Here is a 25,244-nt window from a genome sequence, read left to right on the forward strand (position 1 = left end):
GTGGCGGCGTGTGACACGTTCATTTTTACCCCAGCTGCGTCCAGACTGCGTCCAGACTGCGTCACGCCGCTGCAAAATGTCATCAGCTCGGCACACAAACAGCGACGAAGACCGAGACGCACGAAACGCGGCCCGGCTTCGCGCAGCTTCGCGGTTCCACGCCTTCCTGGTTGGGCAGCCGGGTAAACAAGCCCAGGGACTTCCCTCGCGCCTCGGCTCCTCCGGGACCTTCTGGAAACTGGACCGCCCCGCCGCTCGGCTGCACCTTCGGCTGCCTTCGGGCACCTTCGGCACTGCCCGGTCCGGCTCGTTCGGGCGCCTTCGGCTTCCCTCGGGGTAGGTTCGCGTCGCGGGTACTTTGGCGCGCTGCAGTTCTGGTACGCGCCGGTTCGAATCGGTTCGACTGCAGGTCGCACCGGTTTAGGGCGGTTCTGGTTACGGAGAGCCCACCGTGGATGTGGCACACTCTCCACACACGCACGCTCACGCACACACAGACGCAAGATTGCTTGTTACGCAGGACGTCGAATTGCAGTGTGTCCTCAGCCCGATTCATTCATTTTAATGCGGGTGTTTTGTTTGGCGCCTCGGTGAGGCGAGGCGAGGCGGGCATGAAGGGAAAACGGCGAGGAAGTGCGCACGGCGTCCAGCCGACCGATTCCGGAGAATCGCTTCGTCGCTCTGTCTCCCTCGCACCCCTACGGACTTACGAGATGCCTTGGGAGTGCGAGAGAGACAGAGCGACGAAACGGACTCTGCTGCGCGCGTCCGCCCGTCCGCCCGCCGGCGCATACGTGCGCTACTTCCCCGCACGCTCCTTGTGCACGACACCGGCACGGCCGTGATGCGGCCGTGGACCACACCCGGTACAGAGAGAGACAGACAGAGAGAGCACACTCGGCCGGCGTCGGCGCCGTCGGACCGCCGGAGCGTGGTGTGGGTGTGGGCGTGGGCGGGGTGCGCGGGGCGCGCGGCGAGAGCGTGAACCACCACCGCCACCCCGGGCGACGCCGACCTGCGCGCCGACACGCCGTCGAAGGCGATGCAGGTGCTCTTGACCCAAATCAAGGCGCCGCCGTCGTCATCGTCGTCCTCCCTGCGGGCTGGTAGATGCGTCGCCACTGCAAGGACCCCCTGGCTGGAGTTCGCTGCCCCCGTCGGCCGTCGCCCTTGGCTCCCCGGCGGCCTGACGGGGCTCGGTGGCTGGCTCGGCTGGCTCGGCCCAGTGCCCGCGTCGCCCATCGCCGCCATCGCCCCGGTGCAGCAGCAGACTGATGAGTCGCTCTGTCTCTCTCACACCTACACGGGACGGACCCCGAGTGCGACAGAGACAGAGCGACGAATGAGTCTGCTGCTCGTCCGGCCTGGCCGGCCCATCCCGGTCCGCCTTCACTTCCGACCTTGCGCCGCACCGCGCACGCAGTGCCACGCACGCCACGCCACGCGTGTTGGTTCATTTCTCCGTTTTATTCACCTCGGTGCTCATTAACTTCTCGTTTCGACGTGCTTTACTGCCCCACCGTTCGCACGCGAGCCTCTCACTTTTACACCTCACTCAGTCGTCAGCCAATGAACATTTTTGAGGATTTATCTTAATTAAGTGTCTGAGTTTCTCTATTTGAACACGAACAGTTCGGACACTGTCATAGTGTGTCGTAGAGGCAGGACTTTCAGCCGTAAAACAATGTGCGAAATTCTAAGGGCTGGGCGTATCAGCATTAAATCAGGCCCAATCGAAAGGCCAGTTCTCGAACCAGGAACTGCTGCTGCCTCTGTCACTTCTGGGGCGCAAGGCTCCGCCAGTGCCAGGGCCCTGCTGACAGCCCGCGCCGGTGCCGGACCCAGCTGGACCCGGCGACCGGACCGGATTTCGATGTCCAGTCGAGGAAGCTGCCTTGACACACTTTTGGAAAGGCAGTGCAAAGGCGCGTAAGCCGCGGAGACTCTTTCTTCTCCTTTTTCCTGGGTCGACGTCCAAACTAGTTCCATCCTCCATTCCGCGAAGAGCTTCGCGCGCCGCGACTTCTCTCATTTGGCCACTGCGGCTCATTTTCCATTCATTCGGTGCCGTGGAGTGAGCAGGGATAAAGTGCAGTACGATAATAAATGGTCCTGTGTTTAGTTTTCGAGGAACTTATTTATTTATGACTTACAAAAAAAAATATCCGTCGTTAAAACAGCCAATTTGATTTATTGTAGCCGTCCTGTTTTCTAAAAGTATTAATTGATATACCCGTATGGTAATTTTATTGAGACGCCTTTTACAACTTGACTACATATTCAACATTTTTTTTTTCACTTAAAGAAAGCAAGTCTTTTTAATTTACTCCTCTCATAACTAGAGTAAAGGTGCCAATGCAGCAGTTTCCAAATAATATTTTCAAACATGTCTAGGAAAATTTATCAGAAGTCGTGAAAAGGCGTCATCAATAAACTACAGTACTAAGGAAGAAGATTCATGGCGTCTCGCAAAATGAAGCACATCAATCAGGCAAGAGTTTATTGTTTTAGCTAATTGTTATTTCATCTCGTGATGCAGGATGGCTCAATATATATGTACATTTAAGCGAAAATAAATATTTATTTACTCTGTATAAAACAATATATTACATTTAAAGTTCTTATTTATGGTAAAATTCTACGCTAATTCTATCTAACGTCCTATATAAAGCTCTTTACAAATGTCCGACAACCCATCAAAATTGAGAAAATGACATAACCAAAGAAACTCACAGCCTTTTTCCAGAAAAAAATTAACTAGAGTGCACAACATAAGACAGCGCTATGAACAAATAATAGCAATAAAGATGTAAAGCAAAACAATGTTAATGTTCTAGAAGTGGTGCACATTGATACAATTCATTTTATTACAGACTTTGAAGACCGCGTGAGGCATCCCATCTAGAGTTGCTCAAGATCAGAATGCAAGGAACACACATGAGGTCACCTCCTGCACACTGCCCAAGCAGAGTCTACTAACCGGTTACGTTTTTACAAAGATCCATCGTTTGACGCTTCAGTTATGTCTATAACGGACAATGGCTCTCAGATTCTCAGATATCACAGCAAGAAGATAAAGCAGATAAGTGATCGACGTTTACAGATATAATAAGGCCTGTCAAGAATTCTCTTTTATTCATCGTTTTTCGAACTGGAGGCCAAGGCCAAGTGGCTGCCCGTCGGGCCATACCACAGACGCCCCCTCCCCCACCTCCCCGGGGAATCGCATTGGTCGCCACGGACGGAATAGACAGACGCTACACCGTTACAGTACTTAGGCTTAACCAAATATGTGACAGGGAAATCATTTCTTCAAAAAGCGCTATAAATAAACAATACAAAAGTGACATAAAATGGAAAACGATAAAAGAGCCACCAGGCACGCGCCAAACTGGTGTCAAATGGGTGGCCTATCCAGCAGGCGCGCCCACCTCCCAAGCCAGACCAGTATCTCCTTAAGGTCAAGGGACGTCCATTAGATTCATCTTGGCCTTGAAATGATCCCAATTCTCAATCCTTGGGGAACGTTTTCGTAGTATAGGCTGGGTCTACATTTCTCTAATGCTAACGCGCGCAGTGTGGACGCACTGCAGCGCCCAGTGGCAAGCCAAGTGGCAGTTAAAGATTTCTCAAACCCGATTATTGGCAGTTACAGTTTCATTTACCTGAGTGCGATTGGCAGTTTGTAGAATATACAACCTGAGTTATCTGGCAGTTGATCTTTTAAAAAGTTAATCATAATGAAATAAATGTCTCACGAGTTATGAAGAACCTGAGGCTTTTCTGTTAAGTGTATCACTTTAAAAAGAAACTATTGACAGACTATCACAATAAGATGGGACTGTCTCGTGAAAAATAGTCAAATAACTAGATTTTATATCCTAGAAAGGAATAACTAATAAGGAATCTCTCACAGGAAGTTAGGCAAAATATTTCGAATCGACGTCGCTCTAAACGTGACGTGCTAACACACAGACTACGACGTCACGACAAAAATGTGTCATTGACTCTCGAACCATTTCGAATCGGGACGAACAAACGAGAGGCATGGCAAAGGGCCAATCTTATCAGCCAGTGCATCAACTCGCATCCAAATGAAGATGGATTGGACGCGCTCATCGTCAATTTCGTCAGGTGCTAATTCGATAGGAAGATTCCTAGATGACACTCTTGTCCGGGGAAATGACTCCTCCAGAGACCGAGTGACTCCGACCAACGTTAAATGGTAACTTAGACCTGTGATGTTCAATTTCTACCAAGTAAATCCTCCCTACTAACAGGTACGTTCGCGAGAAGGTGCTCGCATGCAAGCAGCCCCTTCAAACTCATCCCAGCACGCGGCCACGTGTAACCGGCCGGTACGAGTCAAAAAGAAAAATCCTATTCATTTTCAAAGCACTTACTGAATTAGTTTACAAAAATACATTAGACACCTCTGATTCAATCCAAAACACCCAGCTCAAACGTTACCTATCGTGTCCACGTCACGACGCTGACTTGCTCGCACTCTCATCCACACTGCACATTCGCATATATACGCTCCCTCACACACACGCACACACACAGGCGCACACACACACACACACACACACACACGTTCACGTTCTTGTCGTCATGGCACATGACATATGAGGTTGGTGTGCTTTAGGTCGGTGCGAGCCCCAGCAGGCATCAGGCTCCGGGCAAACTGTTTGCCTGCCCCGAGCACTAGTGGCACTCTTGGAGTCCGGAGTCCAGGGCCTGGACGTGCTTCTATGCGACACGCTTATGGCACGGGGGCAGCCCGCTGCGGGGCCGTGCTGGCGTCGTCGGCGAGGGTCGCCGCGCTCAGCACCACAGCGTCGGGACGCTGTTCGACGCGAACCTGGCCGACGTCGACGTCGACCCGGCAGGCGTCGCCATCGGTGGGCGGGCCCGTGCCGTGGTCGGCGCCGTCGTCGGCGTGCTGTCATACGCTGGTCTCGGAGCGCGCCTTGGCGCCCGCACCGTTGCCGTTGGCGCTGCCGTTGCCGTTGGCGCACGTCGCGATGGGGTTCAGCTCCTCCTCCTGGCTCGGCGTCGGCGCCTGCTCGTCCACGAAGTTGATGCTGCCAGACTTGTACCACACCACCAGGTCCACGAAGAAGGCGCACAGCATGATGGCACCCGTCGTCCCTGTGTGCACGAAAAACGGGGTGAGTCTGGCGACGCGGCAGCATGCGGCAGGGCTGGAGGCCGCTAAGTCCTAGATGTGTTAGAGAAACGCAGGGCGAGTCCTCTCGATCTTGAAACAAACCGGAGAATGAGCGTTTCTCTGACACATCCGGGACTGTACTACCTACCGTGGTAGAACATGCGGAAGATGCTGGCGTCGTAGAGCCAGCAGGCGCCCTGCTTGCCGCACGCCGTCTCCCAGACGAGGCACGCCGAGTCCACCACGGCGCCGTACACGATGGGGCAGGGGACGTTGCCTGGAACAGGAGGAGCAGTCCGTCAGCCAGCATGTTGGAGGCGGCGTGTTCCGACAACGACCGCTTGCGCGCCTTCTCCTTACCGAACAGCCCGATTGCGAACTGGATGAGGCCCAGCGCCATGGCCTTGTCGCGCGGGTCCACGCAGCGCAGGATGAGCAGCATGGAGCCCACCTCGGACGTGGAGTGGATGAAGACGAACAGCGAGAAGAGCAGGATGTACCAGATGAAGTTGCCGCACTTGAGGCCGCAGTAGCCGATGCTAGCCTGCGCGGGGAAGTGGGCATCCCCCGGGTTGAAGGCGCCCGTCGCGTTGGGGTACAGGCACTGGCAGTCCGAGTACTGGAAGAACAATTAAGTTAGGTGCAGTCAGTGGCAAAAGTACCGTAGGCGCGATGGACTTGGACTATCGTTAAATACCTCGACGATCTTGCCGTTGTCTATGGTGATGTTGGTGCAGCCGGCGTGGCAGGCCGAGAAGTACGTCCTGCCGTCCGCGCCACAGATCGGACTGAACTTGTCCTGGTCGCAGTCGCACGTGCGGTTGCACACGGGCTCGAACTTGGGCAGCCCCTGCTGCTGCGGCATGAGGCCCGCGAAGTCGTCCATGGGGCAGCCGATGAACATGAGCACGCCCATGCCTGCGCAGGGGCTCCGTGAGATTCTGGTGTTGGATAACAATCGGATGGGATAGCAAAACTGTACTGACCGACGGCGTAGACGAGAGCCGTGAAGGCGATCCAGGCCGCCACGAAGCGCGCGTTCGGCTTCACTCGCAGGATGAACACGCCGCTGATGATGATGCCCAGGCCCATCACCAGGATGCCGCCGACGCCTGAGAGAGAGAGATTCAGTGAGTCACATCCATTTGGCGCGTTCTGGCAGATCGAAATTTGGCCCGAAACCGCACCTGAAATCATGGCGGCAGAGTGCGCCGGCATCCGGAACTGCGACTCGATGTACTTCGGCAGGAACGTGTAGATGCCGGCGATGGGGAGGATGTGCAGCACGCTGCTGGCCGTCCGGCACATCAGGATGTCGTTGTGCAGCAGTCGCTTCACCGCCTTCGGGAAGTCTGCGGAACAAGCGGCAAAACAGAACGCGTTGAGACCAGCGCGCCGTGGGACCAGGCAACCCATCCGCCACAGCCAAGTTCCTGCGCTGCGCGCCGCCGCCTTCGAGGTCGGCAACTCTTCGTGCGCTTTGCGGCAGCGGGGCCGCCGTAGTGGCGGGCCACCGCGGAGGCATGTCGCCGTGGAGGTAGGCCACCGTAAAGGCCGCCGTGTTCGTGCTCTCACCTCTGAGACTGGGGTTCTTCTTCTCTCGACGCAACGCCCTGGGTGTCGGCCTGGACGTGCTTAGCCTCTTCGGGAAGGAGAACATTGCCAGGGACGCCAGCATCAGCATGGAGGACACCAGCACCAGACCTGCGGGCGCAGAGAAGGTTGTAGTGGAGGTCGAAGGGCGTTGACATTGAAGTGACCTTGCAGTGACCTTTCAGTGACCTTGCAGGCGGAGGTCGCGGCATTGTCTATCACCGCAAGCAGTGTTATCGTCTTATCAAAGGGCCATGTCGTGTGAGGCACGAGCCGAGCGATTCCGTAGAGCCATTTCGTCGCCATGTCCTTCTCGCACCCCTACGGCAAGCCCCGTGAGAGCGACAGAGACAGAGCGACGAAACGACTCTTGAGCCGTACGTACGCCGTTCATGTTCAACTCACCCAGCCACCAGGCGCCGACCCACCGCGGGTCGCTGGGTGTTATTTGGGGATCCACGGACAGGTCCGCGTACAGCCGCGTGCACAGCGAGCCCAGGATGAAGCCGAGCGCCGGCCCCAGGATGCGCACGCCGATGGTGATGGCTGGAAAGGGAGAGGGGGCGGGGATGAGCTCCTGCACTACAAATGGACGGATCCGCCGATCCGGGGAGCGATTTCAATAATGAAAGTGCGCGGCGCGCGAGAGAGGGCTCACCGAAGTACAGGGGCGACTCTCTGCTGGCCACGTTGTCGTCGATGTAGGGGATGCCCAGAGTGTACACGGCTGTCTGGCCCATGCCGACCCCCAGCAGACTGATGAAGAAGATGGCCAGCACGATGGTGGTGATCTTGGAGTGGATCCGCTGCTCCACCTGACCCGTCTCCTCCTCGCAGCGTTTGTTCCTGGAAAAGGGAGAGGATGACGATGAGTACGGTTAGCAGTGGGGTGGCGACGACGGCGCCGCTGCAAGGCACGAAGACACTCACTTAAGGCGGGTGGACCACGGCACGCTGGAGTTGTACTTGCTGGAGTCCCAGTCCTCGTCGAGGTGCTCCGCGAAGCTGCTCGGCGCGCGGCAGATGTTGGGCGGCACGGGCTCCGACGTGTTCATCATGGTGTGCAGCTCGGAGCCCGGGGCGGGGCCGCTGCCGCCGCTGCCGCCGCGCGCGGCGTGCGTGGACACGACGCCGCTGAAGAGGAGGTCGTTGGCGTGGATCAGCTGCTTGCCGAAGATGAAGTGCGGCATGGAGCAGGTGAAGGAGGACACGGCGAACAACACCATGCCTGCAGAGAGGGAGAGAGAAGAGAGAGAGTGAGTGAGAGAAAGAGAAAGAGAAAGAGAGAGAAAGAGAGAGAGAGATGAAGAAAGAAGGAGAAAGAGAGAAAGAGAAAAAGAGAGAGAGAAAGAAACGTTAAACGTTAAAATGGCGAAAAGAGGAAGGCGTGGCCATGATGGGCGGCGCGGCTCTAGCGGCGATACGTCGGGCTGCCCCAGGCTGCCCCAGGCACACGTCACATCCCTGCCCTTGCCCACGCTTGTGCAGATAGTGCAAGTAGTGGGGTGTACTACGCCGCGCCACGCCCGCCCCGCCCCGCCCCGCCCCGCCCCGCGGCACGGTCGATAGTGCAAGTGGCGAACGCCGGGCGAACGCCCTGGTCGGCCGGCCGGCGAATGGCGTGCGGTGTGCCTGAGTGCCTGCGCCGCGGTGCCGTGGTGCCGCGGTACTGTATCGATAGTGCAAGTGACTGAATGAGCGCTGCGCTCCTTGTTGATAGTGCAAGTGAGCGGACGAGGCTCCAACCGGTCCGACGCGGTCCGACGGGGCGGGGCCGGCCCGGGCCGTAACGGTTCCGTCCAACCTGTTCACCGACGCTTCGCCTGCGCCAGCGCGCCAGCCTGCCCCTGCGAAATCTGGACGAGAGAGAGTCGCCGGGATGCGCGGGCGCGAGGCGCGCGAGGCAGAGGGGCAAGGGGACGCCGTTTTTCAACTAGACGCGGCCGGCACAGCCGGGGCACAGGGCACAGGGCACAGCCGGCAGACGGCCAAGTAGGGAGTAGGCCTGCACGGTGGGGTGCGAGCGCGAACGCCAGGGAATTCCAGACTCGGCGTGGCGCGTCGGCGCGTCACGGGCGTCGACGGGCAGGTGCAAACTCACCCCAGGCGATCCACTTCGGTCGGTGGCCCTGTCCGCCGTAGTAGGTGAGCAGAAGCGACGAGCCGATCTGCCCGATCTCGGTGGCGCTCATGATCAAGCCCGTCGTCTTGGACTGGATCTGGAAGAGCTTCTCGATGGTGGTGATGACGGACACGAAGTACGTGTAGTACATGCCCTGCAGCACCCACGTGATGCAGAACGTGGCGAGGAAAGCCTGCTTCGAGGCGAAGATCTGCATCCAGCGCGGCGTGCACGGGCCCAAGCCGCACTGCATCTCCTCCAGGTCGACGTCGTCGAGGTCGCCATCGTCCACGACGGCTGCAACAAGCGGAGAGGAAAGAGGGTTTTGAAACGGCGGCAAATGGAGTGTTTTGTTTTTCAGAGTGGCGTGCCGCGTGGCCGCGGTGGCCAGGGCGCAGCGCAGCGCCTCGCGTCCGCGTCGCACCCCTCGCCTCGACCGACTCTATTTTCTACCCAGGAAGAGGGAGGGCGGGTGAATGTCCCTCGCGCCGGCCTGCGCTGCTGCGCCCTGCAGGCCGAAGAGCCATTTCGTCACTCTGTCTCTCTCGCACCCCTGCAGGCCCTGCGGGGCGCCCCGTGGGTGTGAGAGAGACGGAGCGACGGAACGGCTCTTCGGAGCGCTTGGCCGGCTTGGCTGCCAGGCCGCGAGCACCGCGATGGACGATGCGGGCTGCCTACCTCGCCTTGCCGCCTTGCCGGCGTCGCGCCTCGCGCCCAAATTGAAACGGACGACAATCGGCGTCGGCGCTGACGTGGACAGGCCGTGACACACAGTGACACAGGGTGGCGGACGGACAGACGGACAGACCTTGGACTTGGCAGCGTCGCTGTTATTTCATTTAGAAGCAGAGGACGCATCCTGTCCTTGGCATTCGGTAACAGACAGCGTCGGAGCAGCACACTTTCGCTGCCACGCCCCGCCCCGCCCCGCCCCGCCCCGCCCCGCCCCGCCCCGCCCCGCCTCTCTCGGCGTCGTTCCGCGCAAGGCTCTTCCCTGGCCGCCATTAAATACTCGTCAAAACGACGTCGTCCCGTCCACCGCGCGCCCTGCCGCCAAGAAGGCGAAAGTGTTTGTTTCGTTTCCCACCTGCAATTATGCAGTGGAAATCTGCAGCCAGCGGCCGGGCCGGGCCGGGGCACTCTAGGGCCGCCGAGGCGCGGCAGCGAAGGCCGGCGGCGTAAAAATGGGAGACCTAGCTAGCCTTACCGGTGACGGGGTTGAGCGGGTCGGTGACGGCGTCCCCGGGCGCGTGCCACGACCCGTTGGTGGCGTCCTTGTCCTTCTTGAGGCCGTTGGCGGCCACGGGCACGGTGGCGATGACGGCCACTTCAGTGCCGCCGTTTTTGTGCTCCGGGAGCGCCGTCGTCGTGTAGCTGTTCTCGTTGTTGGCGGTCATGTCGACGTCTGTCGATGCTCGACTGTAGAACGACCTCCAGCGTCCCATCGCACCCTGGAACAGAAGAGGAAGGGTTCGTGAGGCGGTGCAGGGGTGTTTCGCTTTCATTGGCCGTCAGGGACGTGGCCGTCGAGGGGTTGCGGTGACGGCGGCGTCCCGCCACGCCCTGCCACGCCGCCACCTACTGACCAACCGAAATAGCGACGTTGATGGAGTGGCCGAACGAGCCAAATGAGTGAATGGGCGTGGCAAGGCGTGGGCCGCAGGGTGGGCAAGGGCAAGGCCGGCAAGGCCCCGGCACCGGTAGTCCCGGTGGTCGTCGGTCCGCCCTGGCAGCCTTGGCAGCCGTGGCAGCCTTGGCTCGCGCAGGTATTCCGCGCCGCAGGAAATAAATTCGGCAACGAAGTCCGCGCGGCCGCGGCCAGTCAGTGCACCCGGCCGATTTGGCCGGCACTGCGGCGGCGACTCCCCCTCGCGCCCCTCCAGGCCGCCGAGGCCGCCGCCGACGACGAGCACGTGCCCGTCGTGCCCCGGGCCCGCGGTGGCTTATCGGCTACCGGTCACGGTTGGCGGCCGGCACGGCGGCGGCACGGCGGGCGGCGCAAATCGGCAGGTGCTTGGACCGGGCGGCAAGCACTGCCTGAGGACCTGAGGATCGGACCGGGCACAAGAAGGCCTCCCTCAAAGTCCTGGTACTCTTAAGACACCGTCCCTTCCCCGCCCGTTGGGTAACAAGCACTGCTTGACTGCCACCGAAACAAATTCCCCGCTAACGAAAAGAGCTCCTCTTGTTCCCCGTCCATCACGTTGGCCGAGTGTCAATTATACCCGGGGGAGGGGGGATGAAGGTTCGGAGGGAGACGGGAAGGGGCGGGGAAGTTGGATTCCGAAGGTGCCCACCCTAGCGGCTAGCGGTATGCGGTAGGAACCATTGTCCCACTATCGTTCACTATCGTTCACTCACGTGCGCACTATCGTCTATCGTGCGGCCAGAGGCGGTGGTTGAACTTCGAGCTGCCGACCCGCCATACCGTCATTTTTCCACCGCAAAATCGCACCGCGACGGACAAAACGCGCGGGTAAAACAGAGAGGCGTGCCGCGCCGCGCTCGGTCGCAACGACGGCTTCAAAAACAAGAAATAAAATACGAGACGCTTTTATCGCTGGGCCAACACGCCGGGGATCATCCTGGCGACAAGGAACGCGGGTGGCTGCGGAACCACTCGTCGCTCTGTCTCCCTCGCGCGCCTGCGGGACGCCTGCTGAGGACGAAAGAGACAGAGCGACGAAAGCACTGTTTGGAATGAGCCTGCTGGGGGCCGCGTGACGCCGCACAGTGGGCCAGCAACCGGCGCAGGCGGCCAAAATTCGAGACGCGTTTTGAGCTCCAGAGTCGCTAAATGAGACACCAATGGATTGCTCTCCGAACGAGGAATCCATTGGTGGGGTCACACGCTCGCCCCATTTAGCGACTCTGGAGCTCAAAATGCGTCTCGAATTTTGGCCGCCTGCGCCGGTTTCTGGCCCACTCTGCGCCGCGCGTGATCATGAACACGGAGCCCAGCGACGTCGGGCCGCCCACACATGTCGAAAGTGACTGACGATGAAAACAATAAAAACGAACCGGTCCAGATGTCGCTCTCGAATGCTTTCCCCGGCGCCGCCGCCCCCGCGTCGTCCTGGAGGTCGTCAGCCAGGACGGCGGCGTCGCGCGTCGCGCCCCGGAAGGGCCGCCCACAGGCCAGCGAGGCCGACGAGGCCCTGGCCGTGGCCGAGTCGTCGAGCACTCGCGGAGCGTGACGGCCTGACGGGGCGAACGCGACGCGACGCCGTGACAGCACGTGCCCCGTGGCCGTGCCCCGGCGACGGCACCATTCAGGCCCTTCCAGTGCGCGTGCGCCATCGACAGTCGCCACCCCCGCGTCCGGTGGATGGCGTGGATGGCGTGGATGGCCGGCCGAACGCCGGGAGGGCGCGGAGCCAGCGGCGCAGGGCTGCGATCGGGTTGCCTACCCAGCACGGCGCTCCAGCCGGCTGCTCGGGGAGGCCGTCGACGCGCACTGCACGCAGATTCCGGACAGAGCTTCCGCTGCTCTGTCTTCGTCGCACTCCTGGGGCGTCTCGCAGTGCGAGAGAGACCAGAGAGGAAAGCGCTGTTCGAAATCTGCCTGCTGTCGATCACCGCGGCTGCTTGTCGGTAAAACGAGCCGCAGCGTCACGCCGGCGTTAATGGCCGTCGCATCACTGTCTGGCGGCCACGGCGTTGCCTGCGCTCCTAGAAGCTCGGCGCCGACCTGGCCGGTGTCCTGGCCGGCGTCCTGGCCGCCACGCACATGGGCAGCGGCAGCAGCAGGCGACCAGCGTCCTAATGGCGCCGACGTCCTGTCCGTCATGACGTGCACGGCGAGGCGGGCGAGGCGGGCGAGGCGTCGCACGGGGCCTGTCCGTCACAGCGACTCTCACTCAGCCCGCCGGCCGGCCGGTGCGGTGCGCGGCCCAACCCCTTCTAAAAATAGAGGGATGGACGGACGGCCGTGCGCGTTAGTTTGGCGTTTGGCGGTCCACTGTGCAGCAGGAGCCCGCAGGCCGACGCCGAGGAGTCGCTGCGTCTCTGTCGCACTCACGTGCCGTTGCGAGAGAGACAGAGCCACGGCGTTACTTGGCTAGGGAACAGCCGGCGGCCGAACCGGAACGACCGTCGGCGTCGTTCTCTCCTAGGAGCAGGGCCTCTCCCCGGCCGGCCTCTTCACTTGGGCCCCCGGTCTGCACTCCGCCGGGCTACGCCGGGCGGGCCGGCGAGCTGTGGGTCACTGTCAAGGTGAATGGAGACGCTCCCCCCTCCACGCTTCCATCCATTCGCGAGGACGCCCCGCGCACGCTCTGCCGGCTCTGCCGGCTCCGCCGCGGCGCACCGGCCCGGAGGGAAAGGGGGAGGGGAGGGGGATCAAACAGGCAACAGTCGCGGCGCAGCCCTCTCCCCTCCCTCTGCCGGCCGAGAGGCAGTTTGGACCATTTCTCCCACACACGGAACACAGAGCACACAGCTCAAAAGTGGAAATGACGTCATTAGCTCCGTATCGGCAGCTCGTCGCGACGCCCGAGCGGTGCGGGTGTCCTGCCGCGGGCCGTGTTACATCTCGCGGTCGCGCCAGTCGCGTCAAAGGAGCGCCCCTTCCCCTCCCCGCCTGCCGTTTTATGGTGTACGGAGGGCATCAAAGTAGGGACAGAAAGTCAAAGAAGGCGAGGCAGCTAGCCTCGCAAGGACGGCAAACTGTGGCTCAGTCCTTTCCCACCCGCGAAACACGCCCCCTCTCGCGGCCTCCTCTCGGCAGGTACGGATGCGGGGGAGGGGGATTGAACAGCCTTGGAAACGGGGTGGCGGAGAGGAGGCGGTCGCGGGGATCAATATCGGCGTCCTTGTCGCCTCCGGGGTTGTGTCGTTGGTGTTGTTGGCGTTGTTGGCCAGGAGGCTCATTCCGAACTGAGCTTCGCGTAACACACCGAAAACTGTTCGGAGTTAGCAGGACACAGGTTGGGACACAGGCCGACATGGCCCCCGCTCCTGCTCTGGCAGAGGTCCTCGGCCGCCCCGCCGCCCCGGCATGGCAGCTCCGTGATCAGACCCCCAATCAAAAGGCAATTCATCTCCGCGTTATCGTCGACGCAGCGCACTGCAGTGTGGGCACTTGGGATGCAGCCCCGGCCGCGCGTCCGCCCAGGGTGGCGCCTGCCGCGCCTCCGAGCCTCCGAGCTTGCTGCAGCACGGCGTGCACCGCCTGCTCTGGGCCGGGCCGGCCGGGCTGCCGCGCAACAGGTCCGACTCGACGGCCGCCATTAGTGCGCGCAAACACCGACTGTTTGGCGAGGAGTGGCCTCGCGATGAGCTCGCCGTCGACGCCGATCTGTGCCCCGCGCGCCGTCCCTTCCCTCCAGCTTTCTAAGTGCCCGGCCCCGCGCCGCCCCTGTTTACCCCCAGGTCGTTCTCCGATACCCCCAACAGGTGCCTGATAAGCAGGGCCCCGGGGGGCGCCCTTAAGCGCGACGCCCCGGCCCCGATTCCCTCGGCTGCACAAGAAGGCCGCCGTCGAGCACGTCGCCGTCGAGGACGCCCGGAGCGGCGCCCGGCACGCAACAGGAGGCCCGTCCTTGAGGCCGGGACGGCCAAGGCGGTCGGAATGGCCGCGGCCCGTACTTAATCAGGTAATCACTGTGCAAACTCCGGGCCGCGAACGCGCGAACGCCGGCAGCACCTTCTCCAGGGCTTAGGCCTGTTTGGCGTCCTTGAGGCCCGGCCGCCGGGCCGCAGCGAGCCGCGCCGCCATGGCCGGGCCGGGCCGGGCCGCGCCGAGCCGGAGTCGCCGGAGCGGCCGTCCGCCACGCCTCGTCCTCGTCCCTGGGCTGGCCTGGCCGTAGGCTGGCGGCAGGCTGGCCGCAGGCTGGCCGGCCTCGGCGGAACGTCAATCAATACGCCGAACGCCGAATATCGCGCAGCGCGCAGCCTCGTGGCGCGCCGCGGCGTGGCGTGACGTGGCCTGGCGTGGCGTGGAGACGCGGCAACGGGGGCGGCGCGGCGACACGACACCGCGTCGTTAATTTGTCAAAGGCCGCGCACGAAAACGGAATGGCCGGGTGCGCGAATTTCACATTTGGGTTGGGATTCGGCCATTCGGCCATTCGGACCGGCGGGGTGACCTTGGTGACCTTGGGGTGTCGCGCGCGTCTTTTCCTCTCCAGCCCAGCCTCCTGTTTGGCGCCCAAGGTCGCGTGCGGAGCGCGGCGCGCGGCGCCGGGTTCGAATCCCCGCCGGGTTGTTAGTTGTTGCCGCGGGACACGCCGCGACGGGTCGAGGCGGCCGGGAAAACGAGAGTGAGTGAAAGGGAACGCGCTCCTGATTGGCGGTGCTCGTCGCGGCGTCGCGGCGTCGCGGCCGGCATGGCACCGCCGACATCACCGACTTGTTTCTGGTCTGCTTCTTCCCGAGCTGGAGGCGAGAGGCGGGACAATGCCGTGGGAGTCTTATCGGACCTTTTTCGAACATTGCGGCCACCGCGGGGCCGCGTGGTGGATAGTGGATGGAGTGGAAGGTGCCGCTGACGTCAGGATGCCGTCACGGAGTCTCGCGGGGGGCGGCCCGGCCCGGTCCGGCGCTCTCAAACATCGCTTTCGACGCTCTACGGAACGCCCCGTGAGTGCGAGAGAGACAGCCTGTTCGGAATCAGTCGGGCCGCCTCGCATCGCACTGCCTCGCACTGCCTCGCACGCACGGCCCTCACTCTTCCCTTTCGCTTCTGGAGAATCTTGTGCAACTTTTACCGCGAACAACATGATGGCAGGGTGGGCGGGGTGTGGCGGGGCGGGGCGGGGCAGGGCAGGGCCAGGTAGGGTGGGTGGGGCGGGCCTGGACAGTTCTGAAAACGCAAAATAAATTATGATCCTGATGGGGGCGATTGCAGCCCACCACCAAATTCGTCGAAGTCGCTTTTCGCAGCAGAGGAAGTTTCCAGGATGCGTCAGGAGGGCAGGTTGACCCCCCCCCCACCCCAATCTCCTCCTCCCTTCTCTCGCAGGCAAAAACAAGACGCTCGCAGCGGCCGAGCGAATCTCCACCGATATCGTTCACAGCAGCTCGCCAGCCTGGGCCTGCCCGAGACTGATCCGGAAGATTCGTTAGATCGCTGTCTCCGTCGTCCTCATGGAACGTCTCGTAGGGGTGCGAGAGAGACAGGGATGAATCCACAGAACGACTATTCGGAAAGGCCCGGCTGGTTTGCTCCTCGCTCAGTCATCGTCCGATCAAGTCCTCGATTCATTTCATTCTCACTGTAATTCACTTTTCCGTTTCTGCAGTACTTTTCCTCCAGGACTCGGCGCTGCTGCCTGTCGCGACACGCTGCCCGCCGCGCCCCGCCCCGCCGCGCCCCGCCGCGCGCTGCGTCGCGACCCCAATAGCATTGTCTCCGAGAGCAAAGGGTTATCGCGACGCGAACAGCAAACACTCCTCGTTCCGCCCGCGCGGCGGCGCCGCCGTCGTCCGTCCCGGAGGTTGGCGACGAGAAGGGGAGGGGAAGGGGGCCCACACAGGACACACAGGCACGGCACGCACTTCAAACACCACATCCGTGAGCAGGATGAGTCGCCTCTCCACCTGTGCACAGGCATGCCCTGTGCGCCCTGTGCTCGCCGAAGCCAAGGCGGCGGTGTGGCGGTGCGGCGCACTGATTCAATAATCAGGTCCACTCACACGCCTCGCCGGCCGGCACGACGGCACGACCGCGACGACCACCGCCACAGGTTTGGACGCGCCGCGCGCGCCCCCGCCCCATCCGTGCATTAGGCTCGGTTGCCAAGTATGTCACATTGTGGCGATGTTGATAACAGACACACACTCACAGTCACACACGAGTGTGAGCGCTTCGGCGGCAGCGACTCTGGGTGAAGGACGACGGTCCACGCGGCGGCGTGGAGCTCTCGGTGCGGCTCGGTGGAGGCGTCCAAGTGCGGCGGCGCGTACGTAGGACTGCGCCGTCGTCGTCGTCGGGGGCCGTCGGGGACCACCACCGCGCTAGCACTTTCCTCGACGCGGTCCTCGGCCCTCGGGCCGCCGGACGGAACCGGTTCCTTTTCGGGGCGGCCGAGTGGCCAGTGGAGCCAGTGGCGTGGCGGGGTCGCCGCCGTCGCCGGCGTCACCGCCGCGGCCCCGGGACTGGTTGCTCGCCGCCGCGATGGGGTTCGCGTTTGCGCTACCTCGCCAATTTCTCATACTGTACCGCACAGTTCCGGCTGGGGCGGGCGCAGGCGGGCATAGGCGGGCGTCGCGGCGCCGGAGCACGCAGAGTAGGCCGCGAGGGTGGCACTGTTTACCATGTGCCGTGTGGCGCGGTGGCGCGGCGGGCGGGGCGCGGCCCGCGAGCCCTGCACTATTTATTACTCACTGCTGCTCTGCAGCGCGGCCAGCGCGACGGCCCCGGTCAATGACTTCGCCGCGCCCCGCCCCGCCCCGCCCCGCCCCACCCCGCCCTGCCCCACCCTGCCCCACCCCGCCCCACCGCAGCGCGCCCGCTGTTATCTATCAATAGACGAAGCAGGAGAGAGAGGGAGGGAGGATGGCGCGAGTGTCGATAACACGCGCGTGCACCTCCGCGTCGGCGAAGGCGAAGTCACCCGAATTTGTGGAAGCGGCCCTTGCTCCAATGAGGTGGCGTGTATGCATGCATTTTGGCGCGCTCCGAAAAAAAAACACCGCATAATTAATCCGATTGCTAATTAATCGTTGTTGTTGTGTTTCGTTTTTTGTTTTTCCGGCCGCGGCGCGTGCTAGGGTGAGTGAGTGCGGGGCAGGAAGAGTTATTCCGAACAGTGTCGCTCTGTCTCTGTCGCACACCCACGGGACGTCTCCTGAGTGCGAGAGAGTCGGAGCGATGAAGCGCCCTGTTCGGAATCAGCCTGCAGCACCGCGGCGGGGGTTCGCTTGCACGTTAATTGGACGTTGAGCATTTTTAATTTTTACCGGCCAGAGAGAGAAGGAGAGAGAGGACAGCTTGGCTGCGTCATGACGTCGTCATGACGTTCTTGACGGCCCGGGTGGATGTGGCGGCCGGTGGCGGCTGCATCGCGTGCATTTCAAGCGTTTCAGTGGCTGCTTTATTCCTTCTGCGTTTTTCTCCTCAGTGTGTGAGTGAGCGCGCGAGTGTGTGTGCGTGTGTGTCCGTGTGTCTGTGTGCGTGCGTGCAGTCAGGCGCAGGCCGCGCTCAGCACTCACTTTGCATTGTCCCCTTTAGCGGTCAATCAACTTTCCCTTGGCACTTGGCACTTTACCCAACGCCCTGCTGGCCCTGCTCAAGACGGGGGGGGACGCCACCACCACGCGGCACATATTTTGCTTTAGCACGGATGTTTTTTGGGGGGGTTTCGGGGAGTAGACGGAAAGATAAAATACTGGCCCCTTCACTGACTTGCTTTCCGCAATTTTTTCACAACACGTGCGCGCCGCCGCCACTCACGCGAATTTTGTGCGGAATAAATGTTTTTCTTTAAATTGGTTTCGTCATTACCATGCAGACCGAGCCGCGCCGCGTGATAAGGCTCCCGGCCGGCGGCGGGGCGGGGCGGGGCGGGGCGGGGCGGCAGCTGGCCGGCGCAGACACCCGGAACGACGCGGGACAACAGCGGCATGGAGGCGGTATTGCGATTGAGACACACAGCACCACGACGGCGAGTCCATCGAGACGACGTCGTTCGCTTCCTCTATTTTCCGCCGACGCGACGCGACGCGAGACCCAGACCGGCCAGCGTCCCGTCTCGCCGAGGATGACTCTCTTGAGACGGCAGCCGGCCGGCATGGCGAGGCCAGGCGAGGCCAGACGAGGCACGAGGCTACCGCGCGCCGTCTAGAGTCTAGAGTGAGTGCCTCTCGAAACTAAAGGGCCGCGCCGGCGCGCTAGACGCTAGACACCATGGCGCGCTGCGCGCAACGCGAGGGAAGAGGGGACGCGCACCCCGCAGGCCGCAAGGGCAAGGTCTCTAGCGCAGACGGTGCCAGCCGCGCAGCGGACTCAGTAACTGGGTCAGGCAAATCAATCAGCCGTCATTGTCTCCAAGCTCAATAGACGCCCCAAGTACGAGAAAAAGTTGGGAGGGGGGGGGCACATCGAGTACCATTTCTGGCCCACTTGCCGGCGGCGGCCCGCTGCCCCTTGCTCCGCCTTGCTCGCGTCCGTCTCTCGAATTTCGGCTCGTCAGGAAGAAGCAGTGCTAGCGCAAGGCGGCCTCGCGAGGCGTGGGGCCGCGAGGGCCGCGACAGTGTAAGCCCGCCGGCCGGCCGGGGTCGCGCCCTTCCAAACGAGCGGAGAGGAGAGGCAGGACGCGACAGAGCCGCGCGCTGCTTCGCTGCAGGCGGATCGTCCCGGGCCGACCGCTCGGCGCGTCATTCGGAAGTACAGCGCGGCGTCGCTCCGTCTCTGCGTCTCCCCCGCACCCGTGGGTGCGACAGAGAGAGCGCCGCGCGCCAGACGCGGCAACGCACTGCGTCGCTTAAGGTGCACCGTGCACCGCGCTGGCCGCCCGGCAGGTAGGCAACCTCGAGGCAGCCGTGTGCGGCGGCGCGCGCGGGTCGCCTACCCAGCACGGCGCCCCGGGCCTCCTGCTCGTTGCCACTCTGGAGGAGGCCGCCGAGGACGCCGTGGTGGCGGTGCCGCTTGATGGAGTGCTCGACGTGTAACTGGGTTATTGGGCGGCCCGGTCCGAGCACATTGGGGTCACGTGGCCCGCGGGGGGAGGAGGGGGAGGAGGGGGCACTGCGGGGCTAATTGAACCTGTACGAATCGCACGGCCGCCGCACGGCCACCACGGCGCAGCCATTGGCACAGCTGACTCACAGTGCAGCGCGCCGGCCGGCCCCGCCGCCCCGAGGCAGCAGTGCGGCAGCCGAGAGCGTCCCGGGGAGTCGTTTCGACGCTCTGTCTCTGTCGCACTCACGGGGCGTTCCGTGAAAAGGTGAGAGAGAGAGAGAGCGACGGAACGACTCGTCCGTCGGAATCGGTCTGCTGGCCGGCGATCCGTCTCGGAAAGGGAGAGTCATCTTGGGGGGGGGGGAGGGGGGCACCACCCAAGGACCATTTGCCTTAGGCCTCTATTGTGGAGCCGGCGGCCCAATAGAATGATAGAAGGGAATGGGTTGGGTGCGGGGCGGGGCGTAGCGCGGCCAGCCACTTGGCAACGAGAGTGTACTTCGCGGAAACGCCGCAAGCTGGGTGGGAACTTTAGGTGGTCGGCAGAGCGGCCAAAAAAAAGGACAAGAACAAGAACAACGAGCGAGAAGCAAAAGTTTGCGACGCATTTAGGCGTTTGCGCGTCCGGTGGTGAATCAGCAGCGTGCCGAGAAGAAGCACCTTGCAGTGGGGGGGCCGTTACGCGTGAAACAGCCACACTTGTGTTAGGAAGCCGTCAGTCGGGCACACAGGCGGATAGATAGGCACACTCACACTTACTAACACACACACAAAACACACACACACACACACACACACACACACACACACACACACACACACACACGTGTGTATCTGTGTGCGCGCGCACGCTAGCCGCTTCACGTGTGACAACCTTGGCGCTACCGCTGCGCTGCCACCGCGTTAAGGGCAGGGTCATTGGCACCGTCCACGCCGCGCCACGGCGAGCACGTCGAGACAGGTGCTAATCACCATCCACGCCTTCAACGGAATGCCGTGCGCACGTTGTGGCCGGTGGCACGGCCGGCACCGCCCCGCCCGAATGGTCGCGGTTCCATTGTTTTTTTGTTTCCCTCGTTTTATTTCTGAATCGTTGCCGTACCTGCACCACAAATGCGTGCAGCTCCGACGTCAGTTCCGACCGCGGTGTGTCCCACTAGGTGTACGTGTGGGGCGGAAAAGAAAGTCGTCCCGAAAATGTCGCTTTATTCGTACCCGAATCGGCCTGGCCGGCCGGCCTGGCCCTGCGCGCTGGCCCCGCCGTCACCGCCCTGGCCAGCTTCGCCTTCTGCCCCACTAACCCACCTCCCCGCGGCCGCCCGCGGCCCAGCCAGTGTCCTATGGCGGCCCGGCGACCATGCCTCAGTGGTCCACGGTGGTGCTGCCATGTCGGCGAGATGCCGGCGGCCGCGCCTAGGCGGCAATACATTATTTGCCTGGCCCAGAGACACGGCGGGCCCGGGCCAATGGGGGCGTCAAAAAAGCAGCGGCCTGCTTCGCGCGCCTGCCGGGGGGGGGGGGGGGGCGAAAGGGGGCGAACCTCAGCAGGGGCCATCGTCGTGCCGCGGCTCCATTTAGGCAGCCTGGAGGCGTCTGGCAGGGCGGCAAGGCGGCAGGTGCGTCCCCCACCCCCTCCCAAAGCACACACAGTCACACGCACGCCGCGCCAGACGCCGCGCCAGACGCCGCGCCAGACGCCTCGCTAGGCGAGACTGGCGGGACGCAGCGAGCCGAATGCACTAACGGGACGCTGCCGAGGGTGGTGGTCTCTCTCTCTCTCTCTTTCGCATTCGTGGGAGCGACCCGGCCAAAGAGAGACAGGCAGACGGTTCGCACCGCTCGGAATCAGCCTGCTGGGCTGCTGGGTCCTGGGGCCGGGCCTGGGGCCGGGGCTGGGGGCTCGCACTCGGGCGCGGCGTCTAGACCGCGGCCAGACCGGGCCAGACCGAGGCCCGCCTGGGGCCCTCCAGCCCCGCCAGCCCCGCCAGCCGGCTGCGGCGCGACGCCCCGGAGGTGGAGGGGTCCGGGGGTCTTGCTCGTAGGGTGGCACTGTGGAAAGCGCGTTGCTCCTGCAGGCTGGAGTCCGGCCGGAGCTGGCACACTGCCGTGGGTCAACCGGTCCAGCCTCCAGCCGACGTCGGGGCGAGGCGGCGGCTTCCGGCTGGGGACGGCCAGGACGGGGCCACGTCGCCCGACTCGGCTTTTTGAAGGAGCGCGGTGGACGGCGCGGACGGCGGCGCGGTGACGCGGGCCGCCATGGGGACACCCCCAGACGGCTGCCACGCCGGTCGGCCCAGCCCAGCCCAGTGCAGCCAGAAGCGGAACGCGCAGCGCGGCGCGCCAAACTAGCACACACACACCTGGAGGACCTGGAACCAGTCCAGTGGGATGGACGGCGCTGGGGCTTGGGCATGGGCCGGGTCGGCAGGGCCCCCGCCAAGCCCGCCGGGCCCCGCCGGGCCCCGCCAGGGCTGCCTTTTAATGGCACTTTGATCTGTTGACCCACATAAAAAGAGGCCGATGAAACATTCAGTCTGCATTGGGTCGGGCATGGCCCAGAAAAGGTCCCGTGCAAAAGCCTCCAGGCGCCAAGGCAAAGCCAAGGCGAAGCCAAGGTGCTGCCAACGAGGCAAGGCCCATCCAGTGTGAAGGCGAAGAGCAAAGGCCAGAGGGGTGCTACAGCCGAACCGCGTGCGGCCTTCACTGTCCACCATTGGATGCAGGTTTAATTCGATTAACGATGGCTTTTAGACGCTCGAGTGCTTCATCCGGGTTCGGCTGAGCGTTGTGTTGGACGACGTCAGTTTGGAGACTGTGTGGGTGGTCCCTGCAAACGGTCTTACCGAGATGCAGAGAATGCCATTGTCACAATGAAATTCAAATTCGGTACGCTGCAGAGCTGCCAAGAACAAGAAAAAGAACCCAACAGGCGCGGAAAACGGTGAATATGTCGTCTGGGAAAACCCGAGCAAAGACACCCTCTTTACGTCCGGCGACCCGTCCAGATTCGGGATCCAGTTCTGTCGCCGCCATGGTGCTGCCCGGCGTCGCCGGAGACGGAAGCACGCGGGCCCCGAATGGCCCGAATGGCCGAACGCTGAATGCGTAAGGCGCGCTTTCCAAAACACTAGCCGGGCCTCTATGAATACCAACGGGCCGTCGGCAGCCAACGGGCAGCCAACGCACAGTGGGCCAGAAGACCGGCGGAGCGGCCAAAATTGTAGACGCGTTTTGAGCTCCAGAGTCGCTGAATGGGACTCGAACCGAACGTGTGACCCCACCAATGGATTGCTCTCCGAACGAGGAATCCATTGGTGGGGTCACACGTTCGGTTCGAGTCCCATTAGCCACTCTGGAGCTCAAAACGCGTCTAGAGTTTTGGCCGCCTCCACCGGTCTTCTGGCCCACTGTGCAACGGGGACCGAGGCGCCGAACGATTCAGCCGATTCAGCCATCCGGCGATACCGGTGGCTGCGGTGACCTGCAGGCCCCTGTCCCCCTCGCACCCCTTCGGGACCATTCGGGACGCGCCGCCCGGGCCGCGAGAGCGAGAGAGACGGAGCGACGGAACCACTGCTCGCTCGGCCCGCCGGTCCACGGCACTCGACGGCGTATTCGAGATATCGGTCCGATATCGCAGCGATCATGTTGACTTCGAAATGCGAGGCGAGGGGTGCCGCGCAGCGTGGCGCAGCGTGGCGCAGTGCGAGAGAGACAGATGGCGCGCAGAGCGAGGGAGACAGATTGCTCGCCGAGTGAACCCCGGCGTCAAAGCGGAGTCACCGAGATAGGGCACCTGAATCGCAGCACTTGTTACCTCGTTTCGGCCTTTCGGGTTTCGGGGGCCGAGTGCTACCAAGAGTGCTGCCAAGAGTGCTGCCAAGAGTGCTGCCAAGAGTGCTGCCAAGAGTGCTACCAAGAGTGCTGCCAAGAGTGCTGCCAAGAGTGCTGCCAAGAGTGCTGCCAAGAGTGCTGCCAAGAGTGCTACCAAGAGTGCTGCCAAGAGTGCTGGTCATTGGCCGCGTCAACAAGGTGAACAAGGACCGCGGCCGAGGGCCCCGGCGGGTGCTAATTGCGCCGCGCTGGCCGTGACTCATCTGGAGACTCACCTGCACTGCAGGCCGACTCGCCCTGTCCCTCTCGCACCGCGACGGGCTGCCCCATGAGTGCGAGAAGGACAGACTCTCGCACTCTTTGGGCGCCGCGTGGTCCGTGGTGGTGCGAGAGCGACAGGGCGACGGGGCGCGGCAGCGCTGCAGCCGCCCAGACTAGTCCCGCAGCGCGACGCGCACTTCATGCAAATGCAGGGCGAGGCGCCGAGGCGAGGCGGCATCAGGCAGTCGGCAGCAAAGGTAAACAGCAGCGGGACGGCGACGCCGCGACGCGATGGCGTGTCGGTCGATTCCGATCGGGATCCGGTCGGCCCTGCGTGCTCTGTCTCTCTCGCACTCCTCTGGGGGACGCCCGCGAGTGCGAGAGAGACAGAGAGACGCCAGCCTGCTGCGGGTCCTAATCGGCGGCGCGAGTGTCGCTGCAGTCTTTGGGTTCTTTAGCGGCGCGCGGAGAGTCGTCGTCATCGTCGTCGGGGACCTCCCAAGCGCGCCTCCCTCGCGCGCGTTTTGCCGCGTTTCGCCACCGCCGTGCTGATGACATATTCATGCCTCGCCGCGCCGCGCCGCGCGCGACCACCGCGCGCCGAGGCAGCGCCCGCAGCGGCCAGATTTGTGTTTCATTTTCCCTTGCACCAAGTCAAGCCGCTGAGACCGGGAGCGAGGTGCGGCGATGTCGGCCACCAACTGGTGCGGTGTGAGTTTGAGTGCCCCTTATCGGCTGGGCGTCGCTACGGCCGCAGCGTCGCCGGGGCGCGTCCCTGCCCGTGCCCGCCGGTGCCTGCCCCGCCCGGCCCCGCCCGGCCCCGCCCGGCCCCGCCGGCCCGCCCGGCCCCGCCCGGCCCCGCCGGCCCCGCCGGCCCCGCCGGCCCCGCCCGGCCCCGCCCGCCGCCCCGCCCGGCCCGCCCGGCCCCGCCCGGCCCCCCCGGCCCCGCCCGGCCCCGCCCGGCCCGCCCGGCCCCGCCCGGCCCCCCGGTGGTCCCCGACGGCCGTCGTCCCTGACCACACCCAACCGGCGCGCGATTGATTCGCTGGCAGGGGCCTCACCTGGGTCGTGCACACAAGTTGCTGTGTCTGTGTGTGTGTGTGTGTGTGTGTGTGAGCGCGTGCGTGCATGTGTGTGTAAGTGTGCATGTGTGTGTGAATGCGCTTCGATGCGTTCCGCGCCAGCGGGCTGATTCCGAACAGAATGGTTTCGTCCCTCTCTCTCTCTTTCTCACTGGTGAGGGCGGGACTTCCCTAGGGAGGGAGAGAGAGAGAGAGATGCAGACAGCGTCAAAAGCACTGTCTTCGGAATCAGCCTGCAGGGGCCGACCTCCCCGCCAATCCATTCAACTACGACGGGCAAAAAGCTCCGAGCGTTGTGACAGTGTGACAGTGCGTGGCGATGCACCAGGATGCACCCAGCATCGGGACAAGCTCCCTGTGACGACCGGCCTTGCCGCCGACACGTCCGTCAACTCCGTCACTCCGTCACGCAGGCGTAACGTTACGTTAGTGTCACTGCCCCGCACTGCCCCGCACTGCGCCGCGCGGTAACGCTACCAGACTCCACTTTCTCCGGGCCTGTCTGCAGACCGATTCCGAAGCGAGTTGTTTATTTTTCGTCATTCCGTCTCTGTT

At 62.9% G+C, this 25,244-nt stretch overlaps 1 protein-coding gene across 1 annotated transcript in view; it reads right to left on the reverse strand.

Annotated features, from left to right (window-relative positions):
• Positions 1-2,561: 2,561 nt before the first annotated feature.
• Positions 2,562-25,244, reverse strand: part of LOC117646099 (solute carrier organic anion transporter family member 74D-like) — a 28,184-nt gene continuing 5,501 nt past the window's right edge. Inside the window, exons 2-13 of the mRNA XM_034386802.1 lie at positions 10,096-10,339; positions 8,868-9,185; positions 7,697-7,994; positions 7,425-7,612; positions 7,172-7,312; positions 6,749-6,877; positions 6,361-6,525; positions 6,160-6,285; positions 5,871-6,091; positions 5,534-5,792; positions 5,322-5,450; positions 2,562-5,154 (exon numbers count right to left, since the gene is read on the reverse strand). Coding sequence (XP_034242693.1) covers positions 4,949-5,154; positions 5,322-5,450; positions 5,534-5,792; positions 5,871-6,091; positions 6,160-6,285; positions 6,361-6,525; positions 6,749-6,877; positions 7,172-7,312; positions 7,425-7,612; positions 7,697-7,994; positions 8,868-9,185; positions 10,096-10,333 — 2,418 coding nt within the window. The 5' untranslated portion in view covers positions 10,334-10,339 and the 3' untranslated portion in view covers positions 2,562-4,948. The remainder of the gene's footprint in view (positions 5,155-5,321; positions 5,451-5,533; positions 5,793-5,870; positions 6,092-6,159; positions 6,286-6,360; positions 6,526-6,748; positions 6,878-7,171; positions 7,313-7,424; positions 7,613-7,696; positions 7,995-8,867; positions 9,186-10,095; positions 10,340-25,244) is intronic.

The sequence above is a fragment of the Thrips palmi genome, unplaced genomic scaffold (genome assembly GCF_012932325.1).
Source record: "Thrips palmi isolate BJ-2018 unplaced genomic scaffold, TpBJ-2018v1 HiC_scaffold_19, whole genome shotgun sequence".
NCBI lineage: Eukaryota > Metazoa > Arthropoda > Insecta > Thysanoptera > Thripidae > Thrips > Thrips palmi.